The following is a 24,651-nucleotide window of genomic DNA, read 5'->3' on the forward strand; positions in this document are numbered from 1 at the left end:
GAGCAGAACTCCCTTCTCTACCCTTTTCTGTTTCTTGCACCTCTAGAGACAGGAATCCTTGAGTTTTGCACTCTTGAGCTGTCTGCAAAACACAACCCCCATCCATCCCCAAAAAACAGAACCCAAAAGGAGCAAGACTTGAACTATCTGTAAAATGCAAGCCACCTTCCCCCCCCCCCCCCCCAAAAAAAAAAAAACAGAGCCCACAATGAGCATTCTTACATTTGTCTACAACCTTTAGTGTCTCTGGGGAGAGAAGGAAGTTGAGTTCTATTGCATAGCCTTTTATCCTTGCCATGTGGCAGGGATAAGAATGTTGTGGCAGTCTACATGTTTTTGGATTTTTATACTCCTCTAACTGTTGGCTGTGCTGTTTGGGAAGATGAAAATTGCAATACAGTAACAGCTGAAGGGCAATAGAATCATAGAGCTGGAAGACACCACAAAAGCCATCCAGTCCAGCCCTTTGCCATGCAGGAATAGACAATCAAAGCACCTCCCACAGATGGTCATACAGGCTCTATTTTAAAATCTCCAAAAAAGGAGACTCCATCACATTCTGAGGGAGCATATTCCACTGTTAAACATCTGTTACTGTCAGGAAGTTCATCCTAATATTTAGGTGGAATTTCTTTTTCTGTATTTTGCACCCATTGCTCCATGTCCTAGTCTCTGTAGCAGGTTGTCCATACTTGGCCACATTGTTTGGCATGCAGCAGATCTAGAACCCATGGTGTCCCACCTGGCCTTCTCTCTGTCAGATGCTGGATTGGCACAGCAGGAATCTGAGCATGAGATTTCCTCAGAACTAACATGAATCATTCTGGAGGGGGTATAGAATATTGCATTTGGCATGGAGTTATTGCTAACTGTATCTAATCTCTAGTGTTTTTTTGGCAAACCACTGTGGGAAACTTACTTTTCGTGGTTCTCAAAGCTCCACCTTCATTTAGTCACTGTCTATGTCTGGTTATTTCTGATATTAGATAAGGAAAGTGAGAAGAAAACCACCTTTTCAGAGGGTCTATGTAAGCAGCTTGACTCTGAGCAGCACCTGAACAAAGGAAGAACCCACCTAACATCAGTGCCAAATGTCACAGGTGTGTTTTGCATGAGGAGTTCATACATCAGTGCTGATAATGGAGGTAGTTTTCAGTTCCAGTAGTTCTCTGAAGATATGATGTGATGGTCTTAGAAAGAAAGGGAAGGGAAGAAAAGAACAATCTCTTGAAATTCAAGTCACATATAATGATTAGACTGATGTGAGAACCATATGTATTCTTAGGCTGCATCCACACTGCATAAATAATCCAGTTTGGCACCACTGTAATTGCCATAGCGCAATGCTATGTTATTCTGGCAATTGTAGTTTTATGAGACATTTAACCTTCTCTGCCAGAGAGCTCTGGTGCCAGAACAAACTACAAATCCTAGGATTCCATAACATTGAGTCATGGCAGTTGAAATGGTGTCAAAGTAGATTATTTCTGCAATGCAGATGCAGTCTTAGTGTGGTATTTCTGTTAAATGCTCCTGTCATATACGGATTAAAGAAATGACAGAAACACAGTCTTCCCCAAGAAACAAACTTACAAGTGAGTAATTCTGAGCAATGTGCTGCCAGTCATGCTTATCATTTTGCATACAGTTGTAACAGTTAAAACACAGTCTTAGAAGTTTAAATATTATAGTTGTATTTGGACTTGTAGTATTCCTTAGAAAATGAAAAGATCTCCATTGGTATCTTGAACTAGAGGTCAATTTAGAAGCATTCATATGATTATGAAGTCCAAATGATTATTTTAGCCTGTAGCCAAAAAGACAAACAAATGGGTCTTTGAACAGATCAAACCAGAACTCCCCTGGAAGCCAAGATGACAAAACTGAGGCTGACGTTGGCCACATAATGAGAAGGCATGACTTATTAGAAAAGACGATAATGCTAGGAAAGGTAGAGGGCAGTGGTAAGAGAGGAAGACTGCACACCAAATGGTTAGACTCAATTGGGGAGGTCACTTGCATGAATCTACAAGACTTAAGCAAAGCAATGGAAGATAGTGGGGCTTGGAGATGTCTCATCCACAAGCTTGCCATGAGTCAAGGCCAACTCTAGGGTAGTTAACAACAAAAAAATTATGATTCAACACTGGGTAATACAATGACTGTTGGTTCTCAGGAAGCATTACACTTCGTTGATTAAATATTTGTAACATGATAAAAATTCCTTGCCTTTGAACTAAGTGTGTATTATTAGCCAACCTTAGGCCATTGCCTCATGAAAATAATTTCTATGGCATTATTATTATTATTATTATTATTATTATTATTTAAATTTAGATCTTTGTGCAATAACCTGTACAGAAGCAGAATCCAGATGTGTTAGCCACACATTTGCTGCTGCCAGGAATAATACTGCATTATGTTATCTCAGACAGAGCATTTTGTAACAGTTAAGATATTCTGCTTAGCTTCATCCTCTTTCTGGGTTTAAAAAAAACCCAAACTTTTTTGGGGGGGTCTTTGCTCACTGTAAGTTTTATTTTTAATTCTTTCTGGTTCAGTTATTTAGTCACTATAATTTTAACCTCTCTGGTTCCCTTTACTGTGATTAAACCAGGGTGCCATAGTGAAAGCATTCAAACTAGAGATGTATATACAGTCGTCCCTCCACATTCACGGGGGTTAGGGGCTCAAGATCCCCCACAAATGTATCACTCCCACCTTATGGAATGGCCAGCCGGACAAGATCTGTCAAAATACCAACATAGATAGCTTTAAGAAAGCTGTCAAGACAGACCTCTTCCGACAGGCCTTCCTGGAATAGCATCAGACCATGTAAAGATCCCCCTACAGACATATATATGTGATGACTATTGTTCTGTTGTTTTTAGATTTTAGTTTTTGTAATTTTAATAGCTATAACTGTTTAATCCATTGTGGGGTGTGTGTGAATTGTACATATTATTGTATTATTTTAATGTTGTACGCCGCTTAGATTGTCGAAACAAAAAGCGGGGATATAAATAAAAGTTTTATTATTATTTATTTTATTTTGACAAGCACTTAAGAATCTTTTCAGGCCATTCCTGCTCCAGTGCTTTGGCAAAAATTAGTTAAGCACACTGCTACATGTTCTGTTGCACATTGTACATTAGGCTAGTCCCAGTTACTAGACAACACTTCATTTGTTTCTCGTCTTCGTACCACTCCTCTTTTAAAAATAAAATAGTTGCCAGGAATTATATTGTTCATTCTTCCAAAGAAGGAGTAACAGAACATGCAGTTACAAAACAACATGGGCACTTGTCTCTCTCTACAGTGTTGTTGTTACATGCCCTATCTGCTCTTTATTTTCCCAGGAGGAAACTGTGGCTCTGATGAATCTTCCAAAAAGTCATCCAGCTCTCTAAAGGAGGACCACAACCAAAAAATCCGATCAGCATACCTGAATGATCTCAAGTTGACCTTAGACAAAAGCAGCTTTAACTGCTTCTTTTCTGCACTGTCAGCATACAAGAAAACAGATGACTATGATGCCATGGTGTCTGTAGTGGCAGCCCTCACCACAGAGAAGCCAGAACATTTTCACCTGCTACAAAGCAAGTACCAGCCTATTCACTTTTTTACAGTTCTGTGCTGGCTGTGGAGTTGGGCATTTCCTGGTCACACAGTGTTGAGGCTAAGACAGCCCTCATTATGTTGTAATAGCTGATTTCCTTAAGGAGTTGTATAGCAGACAAGGTTGAGTTCTGCTGTGGCGCACAATAACATCAGAAAGTATTTTCCTTGTATCATCAATTAATTATGGAGGGCAACAAGGAGGGCAACAAGGAGGGCAACAAGGAGCAGTAAGAAATTATTATTTAAATTGAAATAGTCAAAGAGTTCCCATACCTTGGTTGAAATACTGATCAAAGTGGAGACTTCAGTCAGAAATTAAAAGAAGACTGATATTAGGAAGGGCAACTATGAAAGAACTGGACAAGATCATAAAGTGTAAAAACATAATGCTGAACACTAAGGTGAGGACCTTCCAAGCCATCACCGTATAGATACATTCTCACATACGGATGTGAGAGATGGACAGTGAAAAACACTGATAAGTAGAAAATCAACTCATTTGAGATATGGTGCTGGAGAAGAGTGTTGGGGATACTGTGGATGGCCAAAAAGACAAATTGGGCCTAGAACAGATCAAGCTGGAACTCTCTCTGGAAGCCAAGATGACTAAATTGAGGCTGACGTATTTTGGCCACATCATGAGGAAAAATGAATCATTAGAAAAAACAATGTTGCTAGGAAAAGTAGAAGTCAGTAGAAAGAGAGGAAGACCACATGCCAGATGGTAAGACTTGATCAGGGAAGACACAGGCCTGGGCCTACAGGGCCTAAACAGTGAGGTTGAGGACAGGAGATCTTGGAGATGTCTTATCCACTGGATCTCCATGAGTCAAATTCGACTCAAGGGCAGCTAACAACAATAGTAATCTCTCCCTGTATCCAGAGATCTCAGGGCAGTGTACAGTAAAATGAGCTTAAACAATAAGAACAATTTAAAAGAGTAAAAGTATTATAAACCATTCTCCAGGAGAGTTAAGGAACAGTCCACAGGTTTATTCCTCGCGCCAACCCTGACAGATAGGGTCCTCAAAATTTCAAGCCGTTAATACCGTTACCTCCAACCCTTCTCTCCACAGTTTTTAATTTCCATCTATCCTCACAGTTGATAGTTAGTTAATAGTTAATGATAATGGCCCGGTACAGACCGCATAAAAAGGGCAGTCTGCTGGCACCTAGTTTTCCGCCGGGGGGGGAATACAGCAGACAAACTATGCAGCTTCCTGCTGGTGGAAAAAGAACCCGCAAAAAGCGCACTCATGACGTCACAAGTGCGGTGCGACATGCCATTTTGCCGAAACCAGTAGTACAGTACTAGGGTTAGGGAGCATGTGCATGGTGTGCGCTCCCTAACCCTACCGACACCATGTCACATTTTGCCTGTCTGTACCAGGCCAATATTGGGGCAAGACTAGCAGCAGATGTAAGTATTAAGAAATGAAAGCAAAAAGAGATAGAGGACACATCCGAAAGACTGCTAAGACTGTTTAAAACCACTCACATGTTAAAACAGTTTAAAATCACAGATGTGTAGCTTTGAACAAAATCAGTTAGATCCCCAAGGTTTTCATAAATGGCCATACCGTATGATTTTATGTTTTTACTCAGCACTAGAATAGCATCATTGTAGGTGCCTGTTGGGCTTCTAATGGAGGTAGGGATGGTGGCAGTGGTTCCACAACTGGGTTGCTGCTACAGAGAAAGTTCATAGACTACAAGAAAATGAGTATTGTGATGGATATGGGGGTGGCCTACAGAACAAAGGTTTCAATTTGAAAAAGTGTGATGTGATATGAAAATACCTGTGCTTTCTGTTGATGGCAAAGACACAGGTACTGCTAATACTACTTTCCTTTTTTGCCTTCACTCATAATTGAAGGATATACTACATTTCAGTTAGTGAGGTTATTGAAAATAACAAAGGGGGCCAAGATCCTGCATCATCAGAAATAACTACAATGATGGAGCTCCATCCCCTTTCTCATCCTGCCAGCATCACAACTGAAAGGTTTCTGAGCTGTTGCTTATTGGCACTGGGAAATGATATCTACAGTGGTATTCCCATTGCAGGCCATGTTGCAATCAGGCAGCTGGAGAAACCCCTAAGAATTCTACTCCAGTTGTTGGTTTCAATGCACCTTGCAACCAGGAGAATGCTGCAAACATCACTTTCCAGTGCCTCAATCAGCAGTTCCTTAGAAACCCTTCTGTTGCGATGCTGCAAGCTGAAAAAGTAGGTTGGGGGGGTATATGCAAGTATTAATGACTGTAAACATGAATCTCCAGCAATTAGGAGATTGTAAATCCAGTTTACAGTATCATAGCTGCTGAACGAATGATGCCAGGTGTAATTTATTTTTTTATCATATCCCAGGTCACAGATTCCTGAAAACAAGTTCCTGAAATCCTGACACCAAGTTAAGTTAGCTTAGATGGAGAGACACATCTTTCCCATCTCAGTGTTATCAATGGATGTTGTAGAAATTGACTCAGCAGGCCAGATGTGAATCATTGGCATCAAACACAAAATGGTTGATCAGATAGCCACAAAGTTTCTGAACCCCACTAGTTGACCTTATGCATTTAATAAGACATTAATGGGGTGGGTTCCAAGTTGGGTTGGGTTTCTGTAGAAGGCCAGAGGATTTTCTAATAGTCAGATGTTTACTTGTGGGAAGCTTTCAGAGCAAAGAGGGTTTTTTTTTCTAGTAGAATCACTAAAAAATTGACTAAAATAACTTATAGTAGATATTGCTTAAACTAGTGCTCTAAACAAGTAATGGAGACCAAAGTAATTGGCCACTTACTGAAACCAAAATCTTTGGCATGTACACACCCAGGACTGATTAATTGCCTTCGGAATTTGTTACTCATTGGAATAGGTTTCTCAAGAATTCTAATTTTAACTGAGTACCAAACAAACAAACAAAAACAAACCCCAACACCACCAAGTAATTTCTTATTAAGAGATGATGACATTTTGCTAAGCTCTTCCTGATCGTAATTACTGTACTTAGTAATTCAGGGCCTTCTGGGGATATTACTTGTTTATTTATTATTTACTACTTGTTGATTCTTCTGTACACTAATCTCTGGCCATAAAGTTGCCTGCAGGTCAGAGTGACCATTTGCTAAGAATCTGGCAAATTGCTAGAAGCCGAAGTTAGCCTGGAGGCAAGGATTCCCCCTTATGTCCCTTACTGGAAAGTTTTATATGTCCGCGGGAGTTAGGTCATCCCTGATTTCCCTTCCATTATTTGAACAGATTGGAATGTGGTGAAAGGTCCGGATCCCACCACATTAAAAACAAATCAGAGAGAGGGAAACCATGTGGGGACAACCCTGAATGGAAATAGAGATTCAGCTTGCTTCTCTTCACCCTTACAACTTGGTATAATTCCCCTCTTTTTTGTGGTAGTATTGATGGTCATCTCCACAATTCCTCTGCAACACCATGTGGCCACTTGAGATTCAATGCAGCAGTCCTCTTACCATGACAGCCTACCCAGGGTGAGAGCTGGGTATGTTTAGCCTGGAGAAGAGACGATTAAGAGGTGACACGATAGCCATCTTTAAATATCTGAAGCGATGTCATATGGAAGAAGGAGAAAGCTTATTTTCTGCTGCTCTAAAGACTAGGACATGGAGCAATGGGCTCAAGCTACAGAAAAAGTGATACCACCTAAATTAGGTAGAGCTTTGTGATGTTAACAGCTGTTTGACAGTGAAAGATGTTGGCCCAGATATTGATGGAGTCTCTCTCTTTGGAGGTATTTAAACAGAGGCTGTTGGGAGTGCTTTGACTTTGTCTTCCTGCATGGCAGAAAGAGGTTGCATTGGATGGCCCTTGGCATCTCTTCTGACTCTATGATTCTATGACTTATTGCAACACTCTGAAGACAATGTGCCTTCCAGTAACTTCCATACAAAATAAACATGGAACATCAAGTCATCCTGTTCTGAGAGAAGAGGAAAACAAAACATGGAAAGTTTCCAAATCTTGAACAAAACCCAAAGCCAACCTTTAATAAGCTGTCCCAGCATGCTTTGCAACAAATGAAGGTGCACATCTGGCATTTAAAAGGCACAATATGCTCAGACTGGCATTTAACACATTGGAATTCTCCTGGAATGGAAAAGAGACCTTGACTTTCAAAAGAGATGGACTCCTTGGCTTCAAATATTTCTTTTACATTCTTTTTGCCATCTTACACAGAAAATAATGCCTCAGAACTGATGTAGTAAGAGGTGGCATTCCTAAATATTACATTTCAAAGACATAACCATGTTAGGGAATCAGAGTGCAAAGGGATCTTGTAGCACCTTTGAGACTAACTGAAAGAAAGAAACTGGTAGCATGAGCTTTCGTAGACTTCAGTCTACTTCCTGAGATGCAGGATACATGATGCTGCATGACAAGCTGCTGCATGTAGCTATACAATTACATGGGTTAATTTGTTCCATACTCAGGTTTTGGACTCTGTAATCACTATGTGACAGCTGTGATATCCATTCCCTCCAAGCTACAGCTGTTCTCCTAACCAGAAGTTTTATGGCTTTAGTCTGTGTTGTGTCTACATCAACTGTACCTGTGAAGCTGGTGAGAATGTCTCATCTTGTCCCAAGCCCTTCAGTCCACCTTTGATTCTTGCCTCTCTATGGATAAAGCCTTCCAGCATCCAACCCTTTTCAGTTCCATATGCTGTATTAACCTATCATGTGTGTCTAATGCTTAATTTCTGGATATAATTCCATGGGTCTGGACTCTTTAATCTGTTCTTGGTTACTACTTGCTGCTTTTGTGTAACTTGATAAGCCTGATTCTGTATGCTCAGTCTGAATGGCTCCTTTTCATCCTGGAGAGAAGTGACCAGTTGGGATGCCACAAGGCAGCCAATATCGTTTTTTTAAAAATAGTTGCAAGCTGGATTTATAATAGTTTGACTGACCGACTGAACCCAAAGGGTGCTCAGCAATGTCTCCTCTTCATCCTGGAGAGAAGTGACCAGTGGGGTGTCCAGTGGGGTTCTGTCCTGAGCCCAGTGCTATTCAACATCTTTATCAGTGACTTGGATGACAGAATTGGGGGCATACTTATAAAATTTGCAGATGACATCAAATTAGGAGGAGTATCTAATACCCTAGAGGACAGGATCAAAATTCAAAATGACCTGAATAAACTAGAAAACTGGGCCAAAGCTAACAAAATGAAATTCAACATGGAGAAATGTAAGGTATTGCACTTACTTACAAAATTCAATTTTTTTAAATTATTTTTTACTTATGGCAGCTTAGCTGACCTGGTTGTTTCACTTCACATCTGAATGGGGTTAGTTTTGAATAAAAAATCTGCTGAAGCATGTTGAACTTCTTTTTATGGTGTAGGATCCAGTCCCTATTCTCTCCTTGTTATTTCTGCCTCTGGTACCAAATTTTCTGTTAAAGAAGTAATGCACTATCTTGTTAATTAAGGTTGATCTGTACTCTAATTTGTCACTGTGTAGTGAGTCATTATTTGTTCATTCTTAAAACCAAATGTCTTCAAAGTTGGGTCTTCCTGATTTCAATAAAAAGAGCAGAGACAGATTTTTGGGATGAGACAAAATGTTACTCTTTTCCTTTCTTATTGTGAAAAACATAAAATACGTCCCTTTCCCCCCTAGAAGTCCCTGGCTTATTACAGATTACCTCCAAGTCTGTATTTATGTCATGTTTGTTGTTTCCATTGACAGGGTTCTCTATGTTTGTACGGCCCCATCACAAGAAGCAATTCAGACAAATGTGCGAAGAGCTGATGGGAATGAGTTACCCTGGAGAAAGTGAAGAGGTTCTGTTGCCAGCTCAGGAGGAGCATGACATTGATACAAGGGACTCATACCCCACTGCAGGAGAACCCAAAACTGAGGATAAAGCTGCAAGTCCAACCCCAGGTTTGGAAGGCTTGTTTCACAGGTGTTTTCATGCTGACAGTACAGTCTAGCCCTCTCTTAATTGAAAGGCATGATAGCAATCCATTCAGCAATGAGCTTCTTATAAGAGAAACCTCCAGTGGTGTTTTAAATCTACTTTTCTGTGTTATTAATCCTTTCTATATTGTGTAAGATATAGAAAGCCAATGTGATGTAATGTTTGGAGCATTGGACTATGACTCTGCAGACCAGGGTTCAAATCTCTCTGCTCAGCCATGGAAACCTCCTGGGTGACCTTGGGCAAGTCACAATCTCTCAGCCTCAGAGGAAGGCAATAGTGGCAAACTCCCCTCTAAACAAATCTTGCCAAGAAAACCTTATGATAGGTTCACCTTAAGGTAGCCATAAACTGGGAATGACTTGAAGGCACAACGAAAGCAACATATTGTATAAGAAATAAACTACAATAAGGCTGGAAACCACCACTAGTTTATAGAGGAGTGGCAAGAAAATGCTATGAGATGTTTCAGTTTCCCCAAATTTGTATATAAACATTTTTGTCTCAGTGTCACCTCTGGTCAGACAGATTTTTGCAACCTGCTGCATGGCTTAACTTACAGAGCTTGAAAAATGTAGATTTCATTTGGTGTCCTTGTTAATTGCTATTAAGTTGACTTTGACTTATGGTGACCCTATGAACAAGAGACCTCCAAGTCAACATGATAACAGCAGTCCTGCTCAGGTCTTGCAAACTCAGGGCTGTGGTTTCTTTGATTGAGTCTCTCTACCTGTTATGTTGTCTCCCTCTTTCTACTGCCTTCTACGTGCCAAACATTGCCTTTTCCAACAAATCATGTCATCTCATATTCTTTTGGACTATAACTCTTAGAATTCCACAGCCAACAGGGAATTATAATCTTTCTTTAAAAACTTCCCCTAATTCGGTCTATTTGTGACTCCTGCCCTCAACTGAGCCCCTTTCCTGCTTTCTTGAAGCTCAAGTGGGAGCCACAAATGCAACATTCATAGGTTTCCTTCCCATGTATGTGCTGTTCCACCAGCTATACCCCACCATTGTAGTACAGCTTGGTCTTCTTGAATTATGCCAGTAGAGAACCCAAAGAGGCCATTGTCCGGCTAGTGCATTTGACCTTTAAAAGAAATTTTACAGTTTTATCTATGGCCACTGTTTTTGTTGCACTTCTTTATTGTATTTAATACAGGATTCAACAAGTTAGGGACCAAGGCACTGTCAAAAGCAGAAATTATTAAAATGTGGAACCTATAGTATTCTAGTCCCTAATTGTTAAATAAGCAGGCAACACCTGTATTTGGCTGCACCTGGAAGAACTCAGGAAAGTTTGGAAGAGGCTACAGATGGAGAGTGGTGTAGAAGAGGGGGAGGGCACTCTGAGGGTTGCACACAAAACCTTCAACTACTTCTCTCCCCTCCATCATTTCCTGCCCTCCAGACAAAGATTGTTCAAATCAGGTGGCTCATTCTTTTGGAAATGTGGCAAGGCATTTCAAGCAAGAAGTGGCTTGAATTCTGCAGGAAAGCCCACCCACGCACCTGCCTCATGGTTTGGCATGGGTGTGGTGGGGGGCAGAGAAGTAGTATTGGTGGCAACACTAGCAACAGCTGGCAAAGGCAAGGTGGAGACAAAAGGAGACGGCAGTGGCAAGTGAGTACACTCTCCCGCAATCAATCCTTTCCTCTCTCCTCAGTTCTCCCCCACCTTCCAGACCCACTGGGAACAAACACGTTCACCTACTCTGTACCCCTCTTTCTCCCTTGCCCCATTTTTCTTCTTTTTTCTTTCCTTCTATGTGCTCCTCAGGAGAGCAAGACAGGATGCTCCACTTTCTCCTTTAAAGCTGCTTCCAAACTTTCCTGAGTGTTTCCAGGTGTGGCCGAGTACCCTTCCCAGCTGTCTTCCCTGGCATCAGAAGGAGATGGCCACAAGGTTCCTTCATAGACTGATCAAATGATGGTGCTGAGTTGGGAGAAAAAGGCAGCATGTGGTCACAAAAGCATTGTGCAAAGTGCAAGCTTTTATCCAGTGTGCACACAGTACAATAGGGAGCCCTGGTGGCACAGTGGTTAAATGCTGTACTGTACTGCAACCACAACATTGTGAGTTAGATCCTGAGGGGTTTCAAGGTCGACTCAGCCTTCCATAGGTTGGTAAAATGAGTACTCAGCTTGTTTGGGGCAATTGGCTTGCATGTTGTAAACTACTTAGAGAGTGCGTAGTATGAATCGGTATAGAAATGTAACTGCTATTGCTGTTGCTATAATACTGTAGTAGCTGCAACTGCTGAACTGCTCTTTCGACCCTTTTAAATTATACATAATCAGACCCCATTAACTCTACATATGGCTGAAAAGAGTGGATTATACAGTGAATTTATGATACTGGGAAGTAATTTAGTCATTACTGGATAGAATTTGTCAAAAAAAACAGGCATCTAAACACAGGGGGACACCTATATATCATTTTATGCCTTGGAGTGTGGAGGAGCCTCCTTTGGAGGTTTTTAAACAGAAGCAGGATGGCCATTATTTCACTCACAGCCCAGACATTAGCTGTCAAGTGGAACACTCTCAAGGGCTCCAGTTGTCAAGTGTGTGGGTTCCAGGGTTGGGAGACAGGTAAAATGACCACACAGTTTTGGTCTCAAGAAGGCTATTTATTTGAAACAACAAAAATAGAAAGAAATAAAAGCATAGATCCAAAGTCTCAAGCAGGTTAACATAAACAAAGGCAAAGCCATACATATACAAAGGCCAGGCAGTCCGGCATGTGTGATCTGCAAGGCACCTTTCCTTTGTCTGCTTGCACAGTTATATATTGTTATGATTTAGCACCAGCTTAACATATACTACATCATCATGTATCCTACAGAGTCTGCACCAAAGGAAAGGGGAGAAAGACATTCCCATGCCTACTCAGCAAATTGTTTATCAAATCACAGATGCCAGGATGAGCTAGGAACCGCTTATCTCTCCTTTACTCTGGAATGTCCTGTCTCTTCCCCTGTACCATCACAGATGAGGAGAACTTTCTTTGACTCATTCTTCTAGCAAGATGCATGAGGCCTACACATTTTTAAAGCTAACTGCAGCCTGAACCAAGGTTTGCTGAGGCTATAAACCTTTGGCCCAATACAACCATCTTTGGGAGTGCTTTGATTGTGAGTTATTGCATGTCAGGGGGTTGGACTGAATGGCCCTTGAGGTCTCTTCCAATTCTATGATTCTGTGAGGTATTAATGATTTTATATTGTTGCAAGCTATCTGTAAAGTGTAGGCACAAAAAGGTTAGGAGAGATATTTCTGCATAATTGAAAGAGCAGTAGATAACGAGAATCAAACTATATATATGCTTTTCTGAGATTTATTTTTGGAATTTTGTCCACAGGGACCTCCAAAAATGTGATACTGGAGGAAAGCCAAACTATAGCCTCACCCATAAGCAGCTCAAAGTCTCAGGAGACCAAGGGAGACCGCACCAGTTTACGAGCACCCACAAATTCTGATATTGTACCTATTTCACCAGTAGGAGGTAGGTGTATATAGATCAAGAAAAAACATTCCCTACTAAGGTGTCTCAGCTGCCTAGGAAATACATCATGAGTGCATAGTTCAATAGAGCATATCTTTTTTTTGTATCAAATTAATGGTTCAGTTTTGAACTTTCCTTGCTGAAAGGTCTGAAGTGGCAGAGCTAGGGGAAACTTGGCTGCCTGAAGATTCGAAAAATTGCTGCTGTGTCAGATTAAAAAGTAAGATACAAAACGTAACTATAACCTGATTTAGTATGCAGTAGCTTTCTATTTTCAGCTCTTGTGAGGAAGTACTGCCAGTTTCACTTGCCTGCTTGGCAAAGTTGGAAAAGAGATAACTTCCTTTAATTAGTTCTCATTGCATGCCTTTGCTTTCACTCAGACAATCAGCCCTTGTCCCCACTCGTGTTTTCCCCCATTCCTTATCTGTGACAGATGTGTTCATAAAATAAACTGGCAACATTATTGCTTTTCAGGAACAAAAAAAAATTATTTTGTTTTAATCCTGGTTAAGGTTTTTTAAAGCAACTGATTCCAATTAAAACATAAAGAGACAGTCCTGTCCATCTGCCATGCAAGTAGAGAATGAAGTAGTGAGCAATAATTAGGAATTTATGTCCCACTTAAGCAAAATTGACCTTCCCTTCTTAGTAGGACGGACAACTGTAGCCGTTCAGATATTGTTGGACATCAGTTCCCAGCACGACTGGCAAGCATACTAAGTGGTGTGGGATCATGGGTGTGGTAGTTGAGTCCAGTCCTAATACAGGAGGTCTCTGAATTTGAATGGATACAGCTTCTCAGCTCTGGATTAGCAGTGCGTGATCTAGGGATATTAGTGGATCACAAGCGATACAAGTCAAAAGTGTGACGCCAGTGCAGTTCTAGGCTACATCAACAGGAATGTAGTATCCAGCTCATGGGAAATAATAGTGCCACTGCATTCTGCTTTAGCCAGACCTCACATAGAATCCTGTGTCCAGTTCTGAGTACCCCAGTCCAAGAGTTATTGTTGTTAGCTGCCTTTGAGTCAACCTCCACTCATGGTGACCTTATGAATGAGACATCTCCAAGACCCCTCTATCCTCCACTAGTGTAATTAGGTCTTTAAGATTTAGGCCCTTGACCTCCCTGATTGAATCTAGCCATCTGGCATGCAGTCTTCTCTAGTTCTACTACCCTCTTCCTTTCCCAGCATTAATATCTTTTCTAATGAGTGATGGCTTCTTATGACATGGCCAAAGTACAAGAGCTTCAGTTTGATCATCTTGGCTTCTAGGGCTATTTCAGGCTTGATCTGTGGAAGGATCCATTTGTTTGTCTTTTTGGCTGTCCACGGTATTCTCAGGACTCTTCTCCAGCACCACATCTCAAATGAAGTGATTTTCTTTTTATCCACTTTCTTCACTGTTCAGCTCTGACATCTGTACATAGTAATGGGGAATACAATGAAATGGACAATTCTAACTTTACTTCCCATTCCTACTCTCCTTCTTATTTCTTGACTGCAGTCTCCTTTCTGATCATGTTTGATCCAAGGTATGGGGAATATTTAACTGTTTTAATTTCCTTATTGTCTACGTTGCATTTATGTACATCCTCTGTGGTTGTTATTTTTGTTTCCTTTATGTCTAGCAACAAGACTGCCTTTGCACTTTCTTCCTTGACCTTCCTTAATAATTGTTCCAAGTCCATGATGTTTTCTACTAATAGTCTGAAGTCATGTGCATATCTTAGATTGTTGATGTTCCTTCCTCCTGTCTTTACTCCTTCTTCTGGGACTAAATCTCCTCTTTGTATGATATTTTCTGCATACAGGTTGAACAGATGGAGTGATAATATGCATCCTTGCCTGAACCCCTTGCCAATTGGGATCTATTCTCTTTCTGCTTATTCTGTTCTGATAGTTCCCTCTTGTCCTAAGTACAGATTTCTCATCAGGAATATCAAATGTAGTGGCATTCCCCTGTCTTTAAGAGCATTCCATAGCTTTTTGTGATATATGCAGTCAAAGGCTTTGTTATAGTCTATAAAGCACATGCTGATTTTTTTCTTGGAATTCTTTTGTGCACTCCATTAACCATTGTATATTTGCAATGTGGCCCCTAGCGCATTTCCTTGAGCCTTCCATACCTCTGGGATCTCTCTCTCTCTCTCTCTCTCTCTCTCTCTCTCTCTCTCTCTCTCTCTCTATATATATATATATATATATATATATATATATGATTGGAGAGTTGTATTTCTGCATGGCAAGGGCTGGGCTAAATACTTTTGTATCCCTTCCCTTTGGCTTCCGAAGTGCAATGGTAGGTGAATCCAGATGTGAAGGGGAAGGTGAACAAGGTCATTGCTGCTTCTCCTTCTCCTGCCAACTGAGGAGGCTACATTATTTATTTCTCTTGCTATGGTCTTTTTCTGGAGAGAATACAGCTTTTCTCTGGCTCTTGGTCTCCTGGCCAGTGGCAGAGCCAGAGTGTGCTTCCCCTCCATTTTTCTATCCAAGAAAAAATATTTAAGAAAAAAAGCTGGTAGTGTGGTAGCGTGAACTTTCATAGACTTCAGTCTGCATCTCAAGAAGTAGACTGATGTCTACGAAAGCTCATGCTACCAGCTTCTTTCAGTTAGTCTGAGATGTGCTACAAGATCCCTTTGCACTCTGATCCGCAGACTAACATGGCTATATCTTTGAAATGTAATATTTAAGAATGTTACCTCTTACTATATCGGTTCTGAGGCATTCTTCCCTGTGTAAGATGGCAAAAAGAACATGAAAGGAATATTTGCAGCCAAAGAGTCCATCTTTTTTGAAGGTCAGTGTCTCTTTCCCTCTCTTTTCCATTCCAGGAGGATTCCAGTGTGTTAAATGCCAGTCTGAGCGTATTGTGCCTTTTAAATGCCAGATGTGCACCTTCACTTGTTGCGAAGCATGCTGGAAGAGCCTGTTAAAGGTTGGCTTCAGGTTTTGTTCAAGATTTGGAAACTTTCCATGTTTTGTTTTCCTCTTCTCACAACAGGATGACTTGATGTTCCATGTTTATTTTGTATGGAAGTTACTGGAAGGCACATTCAGAGTGTTGCAATAAGTCATAGAATCATAGAGTCAGAAGAGATGCCAAGGGCCATCCAATGCAACCTCCTTCTGCCATGCAGGAAGACAAAGTCAAAGCACTCCCAACAGCCTCTGTTTAAATACCTCCAAAGAGAGAGACTCCATCAATCTCTGGGGCAACATCTTTCACTGTCAAACAGCTGTTAACATCACAAAGTTCTACCTAATGTTTAGGTGAAATCACTTTTTCTGTAGCTTGAGCCCATTGCTCCATGTCCTAGTCTTTAGAGCAGCAGAAAATAAGCTTTCTCCTTCTTCCATATGACATCGCTTCAGATATTTAAAGATGGCTATTATGTCACCTCTTAATCTTCTCTTCTCCAGACTATACATACCCAGCTCCCTAATTCAGTTCTCATCAGTCATGGTTTCCAGACTTTTCACCATTTTGGTTACCCTCCTTTGGACGTGCTCCAGCTTGTCAACATCCTTTTTGTATTGTGGTCTTTTCTTGTGGTCCATAGGATGCTCATCTCTTGAAATGCATACAGGGAAACCTCCACAGACAGTGCCTTTAGAAAGTACAGCAGACATTTTGTCAACCTTGGAATTAAAGATAGTGCATATTTTTCCATGTTTCTAGCACCAATGTGACTCCTGCTAGGAGTCAGCTTTACATGTTGATATTATCAGTGTATATTATTATTCTTTGAGAGTGGCATAGAGGTTTGATTGTTAAACTAGTACTCTGGGAGACCAGGGTTTGAATCATCAATCAGCTGTGAAAACCCAATGGATGACCGTGAGCAAAAATCACATTCTCTCAGCCTCTGAGGATGACAATGGTACCCCCTTTCTAAGCATTTTTGCTAAGAAAAGCCCATGATAAGGTCACCTTAGGGTTGTCACAAGTCAGAATTGACTTGAAGGCATACAGCAACAACAAATTATTAGTGCTAGAAAACTTAACCACTTGTTGTTGTGTGTCTTTATATCATTTCTGACTTATGGCAACCCTAAGAAGACGCTAACACAGGATTTTCTTGGCAAGATTTGTTCAGAGGGGTTTGCCATTGCCTTCCTCTAAGACTGAGAGACTAGACATAGCTGAGTGAGGATTAATTCTATACTTCAAGGATGATATTGAAAAGTTGGAGCTGAGAAGGGTGAATAAGATGACCAATCATAGGATTGGAAGAGACCCCTAGGGCCATCCAGTCCAACCTGATTCTGCTATGCAGGAACACACAATAAAAGCTTTCCCAACAAATGGCCATCCAGCCTTTGCTTAAAAACCTTCAAAGAAGAAGACTCCACCACATCCAAGGCAGTGTTTTCCACTTCCAAAGAGCTTTCACCATCCAGAAATTCTTCCTAATATTTAGGTGGAATCACTTTCCTGTAGCATGAATCCATACCTCCATGTCTGGATGAAGGATAGGTTGCATACCTATAACAGTAGTTCTTCAAGTGGTCGACTGTGGACTCACACAATCCCATCCATCCTCTTGTCATCATATCCTGCCTGTCGTTTGGATTGCTGCATCAATGTCCATGGAAATGGTGTTTTCCGCAGGAAGCCCCTTATATAGAGGTGGTGAAGATGGACATTGCTACCACCAATAAGCTTATGTAATGCTAGTCTAGAATGTTGTGACCAATGCACTGAGCAGGCGCAGGAGAATCCATTTGTGTGAGTTCACAGATGGCCACTCAAAGAACTACAGTTACAGGTACGCAAACTGTCCTTATGTATTTATTTATTTTATTGTTATCCCGCCTTTCTCCCAAAGTGGGACCCAATGTGGTGAACAAATATAAACATAAGTTAAAATTATACACAGAAAATCATAAAAATATAAAAATTACAAATATAATTTTTTAAAAAACATACAAGAGTTAAAATTAAACAGTCCAAGTCCAACCCTCTCATCTCCCAATAAAACCAACCCTGCCAGATCTCAAAAGGCCTGTTTAAACAAAAATGTCCTTACATTCACATGTCATGACAAGCTATGATGTGGTTTGTTAAAATTTGGCTTGTTGTTTGTATTACCCTCTTTTTAAATAAGCCAAGGTTTGTTAATTAACCATAAACCCCAACAAGCAACCTAAGCCAGTTTCTTTCTGGCCTAGCTCCAAAGAAAACCTTTTACTGTGGATTTCAATCGATCTCTGTTTTGTGTGTCTATCCCTATGCATGCATGTTTCTTCTTCTTAAAGAACACATAAGTTTTGTTTTACTTCTGGGTAGAGGCAGGATTAGGAGACTAAATATTCCATTTGCTTTTTAGTGTTAAGATTTCAGTCTCACAGAGTCAGCCTGGGCCTGTCTAGTGACACCCTTCCCTCTTTTGATCTGGAAGAGTTCACTCAAGATGTACTATTTAAAAGACTGTCAAATGAGTAATAATCCTCTTATTTAGTTTCAAAACCTGAAGGGTTCTACCTGAGAAGTGACACATAGATTTGTTAAACAAATATAAATAAAGGAGGGCTTTCTGTACAGGTGTCAATTGACTCCTCAAAAATGTTACTGCCTTTTGTAATCTGGTATTGTGCTGAATGCAATACCAGTGAAAGCAGGTGTATGACCAAGCAAAAATGACTGGCCATATTCCAATTTTTTCAATGGTGTATTCTCTGAGGGGAAGGGCTATGACTCAGGCATCATGAGGAAAGGGGTAGCAAGGCCAGTGGTCATGAGACCAGCAATCTGAAACCACACTAAGTCCACCTTCTATTTTGTTACCTCTTCAGAGTACTTTTGGTTTCTTGCTTCATAGATCAGTATTGCCTAAAGGAAACAGGAACCCAAAAATCTAAGTGTTATCTTTACTTAGTTTCCCCCCTCCTTAATTGGCCATGTATTCCTGTTCTTTAATAAGCTTGTATTTCTTGTAAGTCCATTATAAAGATTGCTTCATCCTCAGCTAATGTTTAGTAAAGGAAATGAAGACTTAAGTTTTTTGCTATTAAAATATTACATCCTGTTCTATATCATCCTCAGGGTGATATACAATAAAATAAATTCAGCCTATCTATTGATCTAGGGAGAGAGAGAGAGAGGCCCATCCTTCTATCCAGCCAGCTTTTTCCTCATCCTTAAGACTCAAGATGGCATACAACTCTCTTGCCTCATTCGGAAGCTGCAACTGGTCCAAAATATGGCAGCCAGATTGGTTACAAGGAGTTCTATATTTGATCCTATTACACCTATCTTAAAATCCCTACGCTGGCTGCCTATTAGCTTCCGAGCACAGTATAAGGTGTTGGTCATTACCTCTAAAGCCCTGCATGGCTTGGGTCCAGCGTACCTGAGGGAACACTTCCTCCCATACAATCCCTGCACTCTCAGGTCCTCTGGGAAGAATCTCTTGCAGTCTAAGAAAACCAGACTGGTAACGACTTCCCAGAGGACGTTTTCTGTTGCCACTCCAAAAATCTGGAATGACCTGCCGGAGGAGATCCACCATATAACATCTTTAGAGGCCTTTAAGAAGGCAATAAAAACGGATCTCTTCCGGCAGGCCTTCGCAAACTGACCTCCTCAGAATGTTCGCTCTCCAGTTGCATAGCCATTCCCACCGGACTGTTATCTTAATTGATTTTATTGACTATTTTATTGGGAGCATTTTATTGGGAATTGTTGTTTTAACGCTGTTTTAGGGTGGGAGGGAGATATGTTTTTACTTGTGGCTTGTTGTGTTGTATTTTTATTGTTCTTTTGTGTGTTGTTACCTGCCTCGATCCAATACAGGGAGAGGCAGGATACAAATTATTATTATTATTATTATTATTATTATTATTATTATTATTATTAAAACAGATATAGATAACAATTCACGTCACTAAAACATACAAAGGATAAATCAGTAGTTCCCAAACTTTTGGCCTCCAGATGTTTTAGACTTCAGGTCCCAGAATTCCTGAATGTTGTCCAGCCTGGCTAGAGTTTCTATGAATTGAAGTCTGAAATACCTGGAGGATCAAAGTTTGAGGACCACTGGTCTAAATAGAATTAAGAACAGTAAAATTAAATGCAGTTTAAAGCACTAAAAATAATTAAAACAAACAAAGCATATTCAGCAATTTAACCAGAAAGATTGTTAAGCTGTAGAACTTTCCAGTTTGTGCACTGTGGAGGAAGCTTGTGTGAGTTTGCAGATGACCTCTTCAAGAAACAAAATCACAGGTAAGCAGCGTGTTCTTCTTGGCTTGAAGAAAGCAGATTTTAAGAACCAGACTAGACATGACATTGGATGGTATTTGCAGGGGGAACTTAGCAAGTATCAACAACAGTTTATTCTAATCTTCATCCAAAAAATATGGGTGGAAGAATTTTCTAGTCTACATCTGTAGGCTGTAGCTGCAGTTGTGAGTTGCCATAACATGAATGACTGGTGGCAGTTTTTGTTTCAGTGGAATTAGAGAATTATTGTCTAATTTTGGGTTCTCTGTCCCATGAACCATTTTAATTGGGTTTGTGTTATTCTCTGGCCTCCTAGTTGAGATTTGTCTCTTAGTTAATACTGAAAGTGCGAGACAAAAGCTTAAGAACATATGAGCATCTTGTGGTAGGCAAAAGCAAACCCCCTCTGAACAAATCTGCAAAGAAAACCCCATGATAGGTTTGCCTTAAGGTCAGTATAAGTCAAAAAAGACTTACAAAAAAGCTTACAATAACAATCTTGTGGTACAATCTGAGGATACAGAACAGAGGGCTGGATCAGGCCTTGAAAAGGGATGGGACTTTAGTGACTTGCTCAGCTTCATCCCTCCACCTTAGTCACTATTTTTGTTTTGCTTTGTTTTGTTTCTTATCCTGTCTTTCTCCCAATATGGGACCCTTCTTAACATTATATACTTCTTCTGTGACATCCTAATATGTATATACAAGCAGAAACCAGGTCTCTAATGAATAAATAATGCAGTGCTTATATGTTCTTCATATGTTTGTGAGTCACAGTGTGGAGACACTGAGAATTTGAACTGCCTTGAGTCCTGACACTGGTTGAATCACTTCAGCATAAAATCTATTCTTAGAGGATTGGGGTTGTGTGCCCTCAAGTCATTTTTGACCTATGGTAACCCTAAGGCAAACCAATGGTGGGGTTTTTATGGCAAGATTTCTTCAGAAATCAGGCTTTGCGGGTCAGAGAATGTGACTTGCCCAAGGTGGGCAGTGCGTTTCCAAGCAGGGATTTAAACCCTGGCTTCCCAGACTCCTAGTCCAATACTCAAAGCACTACGTCACACTGACTCTTAGCAGAGTTACTATGAAAAGGGAGCTATCAGCTAAGGTAACATTTTCTTCTGTTGTCTTTTGTCCTTCTCCCCTAGACTGCCAAGAAGTGCCCAAGATGCCAAGTTAATACCAAGAGAAGACATTTGGCTCAGGTTTATTGGCCAGATCCTCAGTGAAAGAGATGCAGTGACGGCATTCTCCATGGTACTAGGTCAAAATGGTCCATGGTTGCTTCAGTTGCCTAAGAAGGAAAACAAAGTATAACAGTTATTTTCAACACACTTTTTTGTTCGCTGGATTGCTTTTCTTCCACATGTTGTCTTCCTTTTTGCCAAAGTTCATCCATCATAAGAGTTCTTCATTTCTCAGCAGAAGGTGAAAAGAGGAACCATGATCTTCTGGATTACAATTATGCAAGTGTTTTCAAAGAAACATTTTTACAACTGCTGTGTTTATGTTGTTATAAAAAGCATGAAGAGAGCTATTTGGATCTCTTTGGTCTCTGTGCCTTGGCCTGAATGAGCCATCTTTTCTACATGGCTCTTATCCTCAGAGCTTCTGACATCGATGCTTGCATGTGTCAGTCAATAAGGAATAAACAAAAAGACTGCCCCAAATTATTACACATTACACTGACATTTGATGCCTGTTTTTAGGCTTAATTTTTCTAAAGATGCAATTGGTCTGTGAATAACAAAGACTGTTTGCCAGCTGCGTAGTGGGAAAAGATTTTTTTTAAAATTAACAAATGAAAAAGTTGTTGAATAGAAAATTATGATGATTGTCTGCTCGCTAGAAGACAATGTGATTGTAGCCAGTCCTGAGCTGATCCAAGCCTTTAAGGGCTCAGCTTAATTCCGTTGTAACCCTTCTAGTTCTATCCCTCTTGAGTGCCTACTGTTCTACCGAAGGTTTTCCGCTACTTATAAAGAGGAAGAGTCTTTTTCTGCATCTGTTTTCTGACGCTTCATTTCAACAGAATGCCCAAATGCTGCATCAAACAGTTCTGGTGCAGTGAACTAAGGGATATTGTACATACAACAAAGTACAGAGAGTAGAAGTAGTTTTATATTTTCATATGCTGCTTTTCTTCTTTAAATTAAAGAATTGTATCAAGTTGAGAATATTTAGTATTAATGTCTGTAAATAAAAATATGTTTTGCATTTGTAGATCAATGCTTACATGAATGAGTTATATAAATAAGTTCCTATAGATATCAACAGCATTACGAACATTGTTGCTTTGGAAACAAATCTCCCTGTCTAGGACTGAGATGTAGGAAATCTATAAGTTGTTTCAACTCGATAGTATAAATTTTAAGATCTGTGTTAAAATTTTGGGTTAAGATTTTATTCCAAGTGCATAGAACCATTTTTAAACAGAAATATCTTTCTTACTTGGCTAAAAGAAACTTATACGAGTTTAAAAATGTGTGGCATAAGGGGAAAGGCTCAGCAAACTGATGACCCATTTGCAGAAAAAATATGTACAACAGAAAAGATCAGATGTAAGTGTTTAAAATATTGTAGAAGATAAGGAGAAAGAGAGAGAGTAGCACCAAAAACACCATCATCCATATGTAGAGATATGTGCAGGAGGCTGGAGTAGATGGCTGTTGTGATCTCTTCCAACTCACCAATTCTATTATTCTGTGGCAGTGAGCGATGGGAAAAATGATAAATGTTGGTGCTGCAGGTCTCAGTTGGCTGTTGAAAAGCTTTACCTGATGATTTAGGTGAAGAACTGGAACCTCTATTGTTGGATATTTTTAAACAGGGAAGTATTCCAAGACTCCAGGGCCCCTTTCACACTGCACAGTTGTGCCAGTTTGGTGCCACTTTAACTGCCGTTGTTGCCTCCTGTGGGAATTCTAGGGATAGTGGTCTGGTGAAGAACTAGAGGTTTCTGGTTGAGATTTCTAAATACTGCTTCCTAAATTGCAGATCCCAGTATTCTATAGGCAGTTAAAGTGGAATCGTAGCTCTATAGTAGTGTAGTGTGAAAAGAGCCCAAGATATTCCAGCCATTTTTAGGATGCTGGGGTGCAGGGGGAGCCTGTGTAGCATCCTCTCCCTGCCCTGGCCTTAAAGAGGGGACTGTGGGGAAAAATCTGCCACATAAGGCACTTCCTAGAAGCTGGTAGGTGGCAGCTGATAATCATGAAGAAAAGGTGTAATGGTTAGTTGGTGCAACTGAAATTCCTGCTCTTATTTCAGTGCAGACAGACCTCTTATTTTTGCCTGTTCCCCTCCCCACATTGAATGTTGCAGAGCACAGGCCTTGACATCCATTTCACCCCAGCTTGTATACCGTAATTCTTTTTGTCTCCCTTTTGTTATAAAATTGAAAGACACTAAGTAAGCTTAGGATTTCCAGAGTGGGCCTCACTGCTCCTATAAACTGGCCACCTTCCAGGTGATATTTTTGTTATGCACATGACATTTTTCCATCCTCTCAAGTGGAGTGCAAGCTGTCCTGTCCTCTCAAGACAAAGGACTCCTCCAGCTGTTTTCTTGGCATTGCTATTCCCATCCCCACCCTGATCCATGCTGCTGCTGCTGCTGCTACTACTACTACTGCTAATTGTTGTTGTTGTTATTCCACTTTTCTGCCAAAATTGGGGCTCAAAGTGGCTTACAATTTGTTGATTCAATCACAAAGGATGGAGGAGGGGTCCTACTGAATGGCATAGGGTACAATTCTGAGTTCCTGCAAATTGAGCAAAAGAGCCTTTAATGAACAATGTATGCCATCTGTAGAAGGTAGATCTTGGGTCCAGACCCATGGCTGCATTCAGTTAAGGCAGCATTGCCTTTGCTGGTTGTAGCCAAGATAAACAGGGAGGTAGAAATATTTTTTATTAGGGTGAAACTAGTGTAACCAAATTTACTGATGCATCCTGGTTTTCCAAGACCTAAGGTAAGTTTTTTGAAAGGAGTATTTGTATATAAAGAATTCCAAAAAAGAATATGTGTTTCATACTACAGCAAAGCCTTTTACTGCACAGATCATGAAAAGCTATGGAATGTACTGAAAGACATAGGGGTGCCACTCCATCTGATATTCCTAATGAGGAATCTGTCCCAAGGACAAGAGGCCACCGTCAGAACAGAATTCAGTGAAACAAAGTGGTTCCCAGTAGGCAAAGGGGTCAGGCAAGGCTGCATCCTATCACCTTACTTGTTTAACTTATATGCTAAAAACATCATAAGAAAAGCAGAATTAGAATCAGAAAAAGGAGGAGTTAAGATAGGAG

General features: G+C 40.4%; 1 protein-coding gene across 5 annotated transcripts in view; it reads left to right on the forward strand.

The window, feature by feature from the left end:
* Nucleotides 1-22,526, forward strand: part of RTEL1 (regulator of telomere elongation helicase 1) — a 92,996-nt gene extending 70,470 nt beyond the window's left edge. For 2 of the 5 annotated variants that reach the window (XM_089513531.1, XM_089513532.1), the window contains exons 31-36: nucleotides 987-1,145; nucleotides 3,360-3,599; nucleotides 9,351-9,548; nucleotides 12,953-13,096; nucleotides 15,942-16,045; nucleotides 21,490-22,526. In XM_089513531.1, coding sequence (XP_089369657.1) covers nucleotides 987-1,145; nucleotides 3,360-3,599; nucleotides 9,351-9,548; nucleotides 12,953-13,096; nucleotides 15,942-16,045; nucleotides 21,490-21,570 — 926 coding nt within the window. In that variant the 3' untranslated portion in view covers nucleotides 21,571-22,526. The remainder of the gene's footprint in view (nucleotides 1-986; nucleotides 1,146-3,359; nucleotides 3,600-9,350; nucleotides 9,549-12,952; nucleotides 13,097-15,941; nucleotides 16,046-21,489) is intronic. The other 3 variants (XM_089513533.1, XM_089513534.1, XM_089513535.1) reach the window with 3 other exon arrangements.
* Nucleotides 22,527-24,651: the final 2,125 nt, after the last annotated feature.

The sequence above is a fragment of the Sceloporus occidentalis genome, unplaced genomic scaffold, assembly GCF_023333645.1.
Source record: "Sceloporus occidentalis isolate IW3139 unplaced genomic scaffold, rSceOcc1.0.p SCAF_3, whole genome shotgun sequence".
NCBI lineage: Eukaryota > Metazoa > Chordata > Lepidosauria > Squamata > Phrynosomatidae > Sceloporus > Sceloporus occidentalis.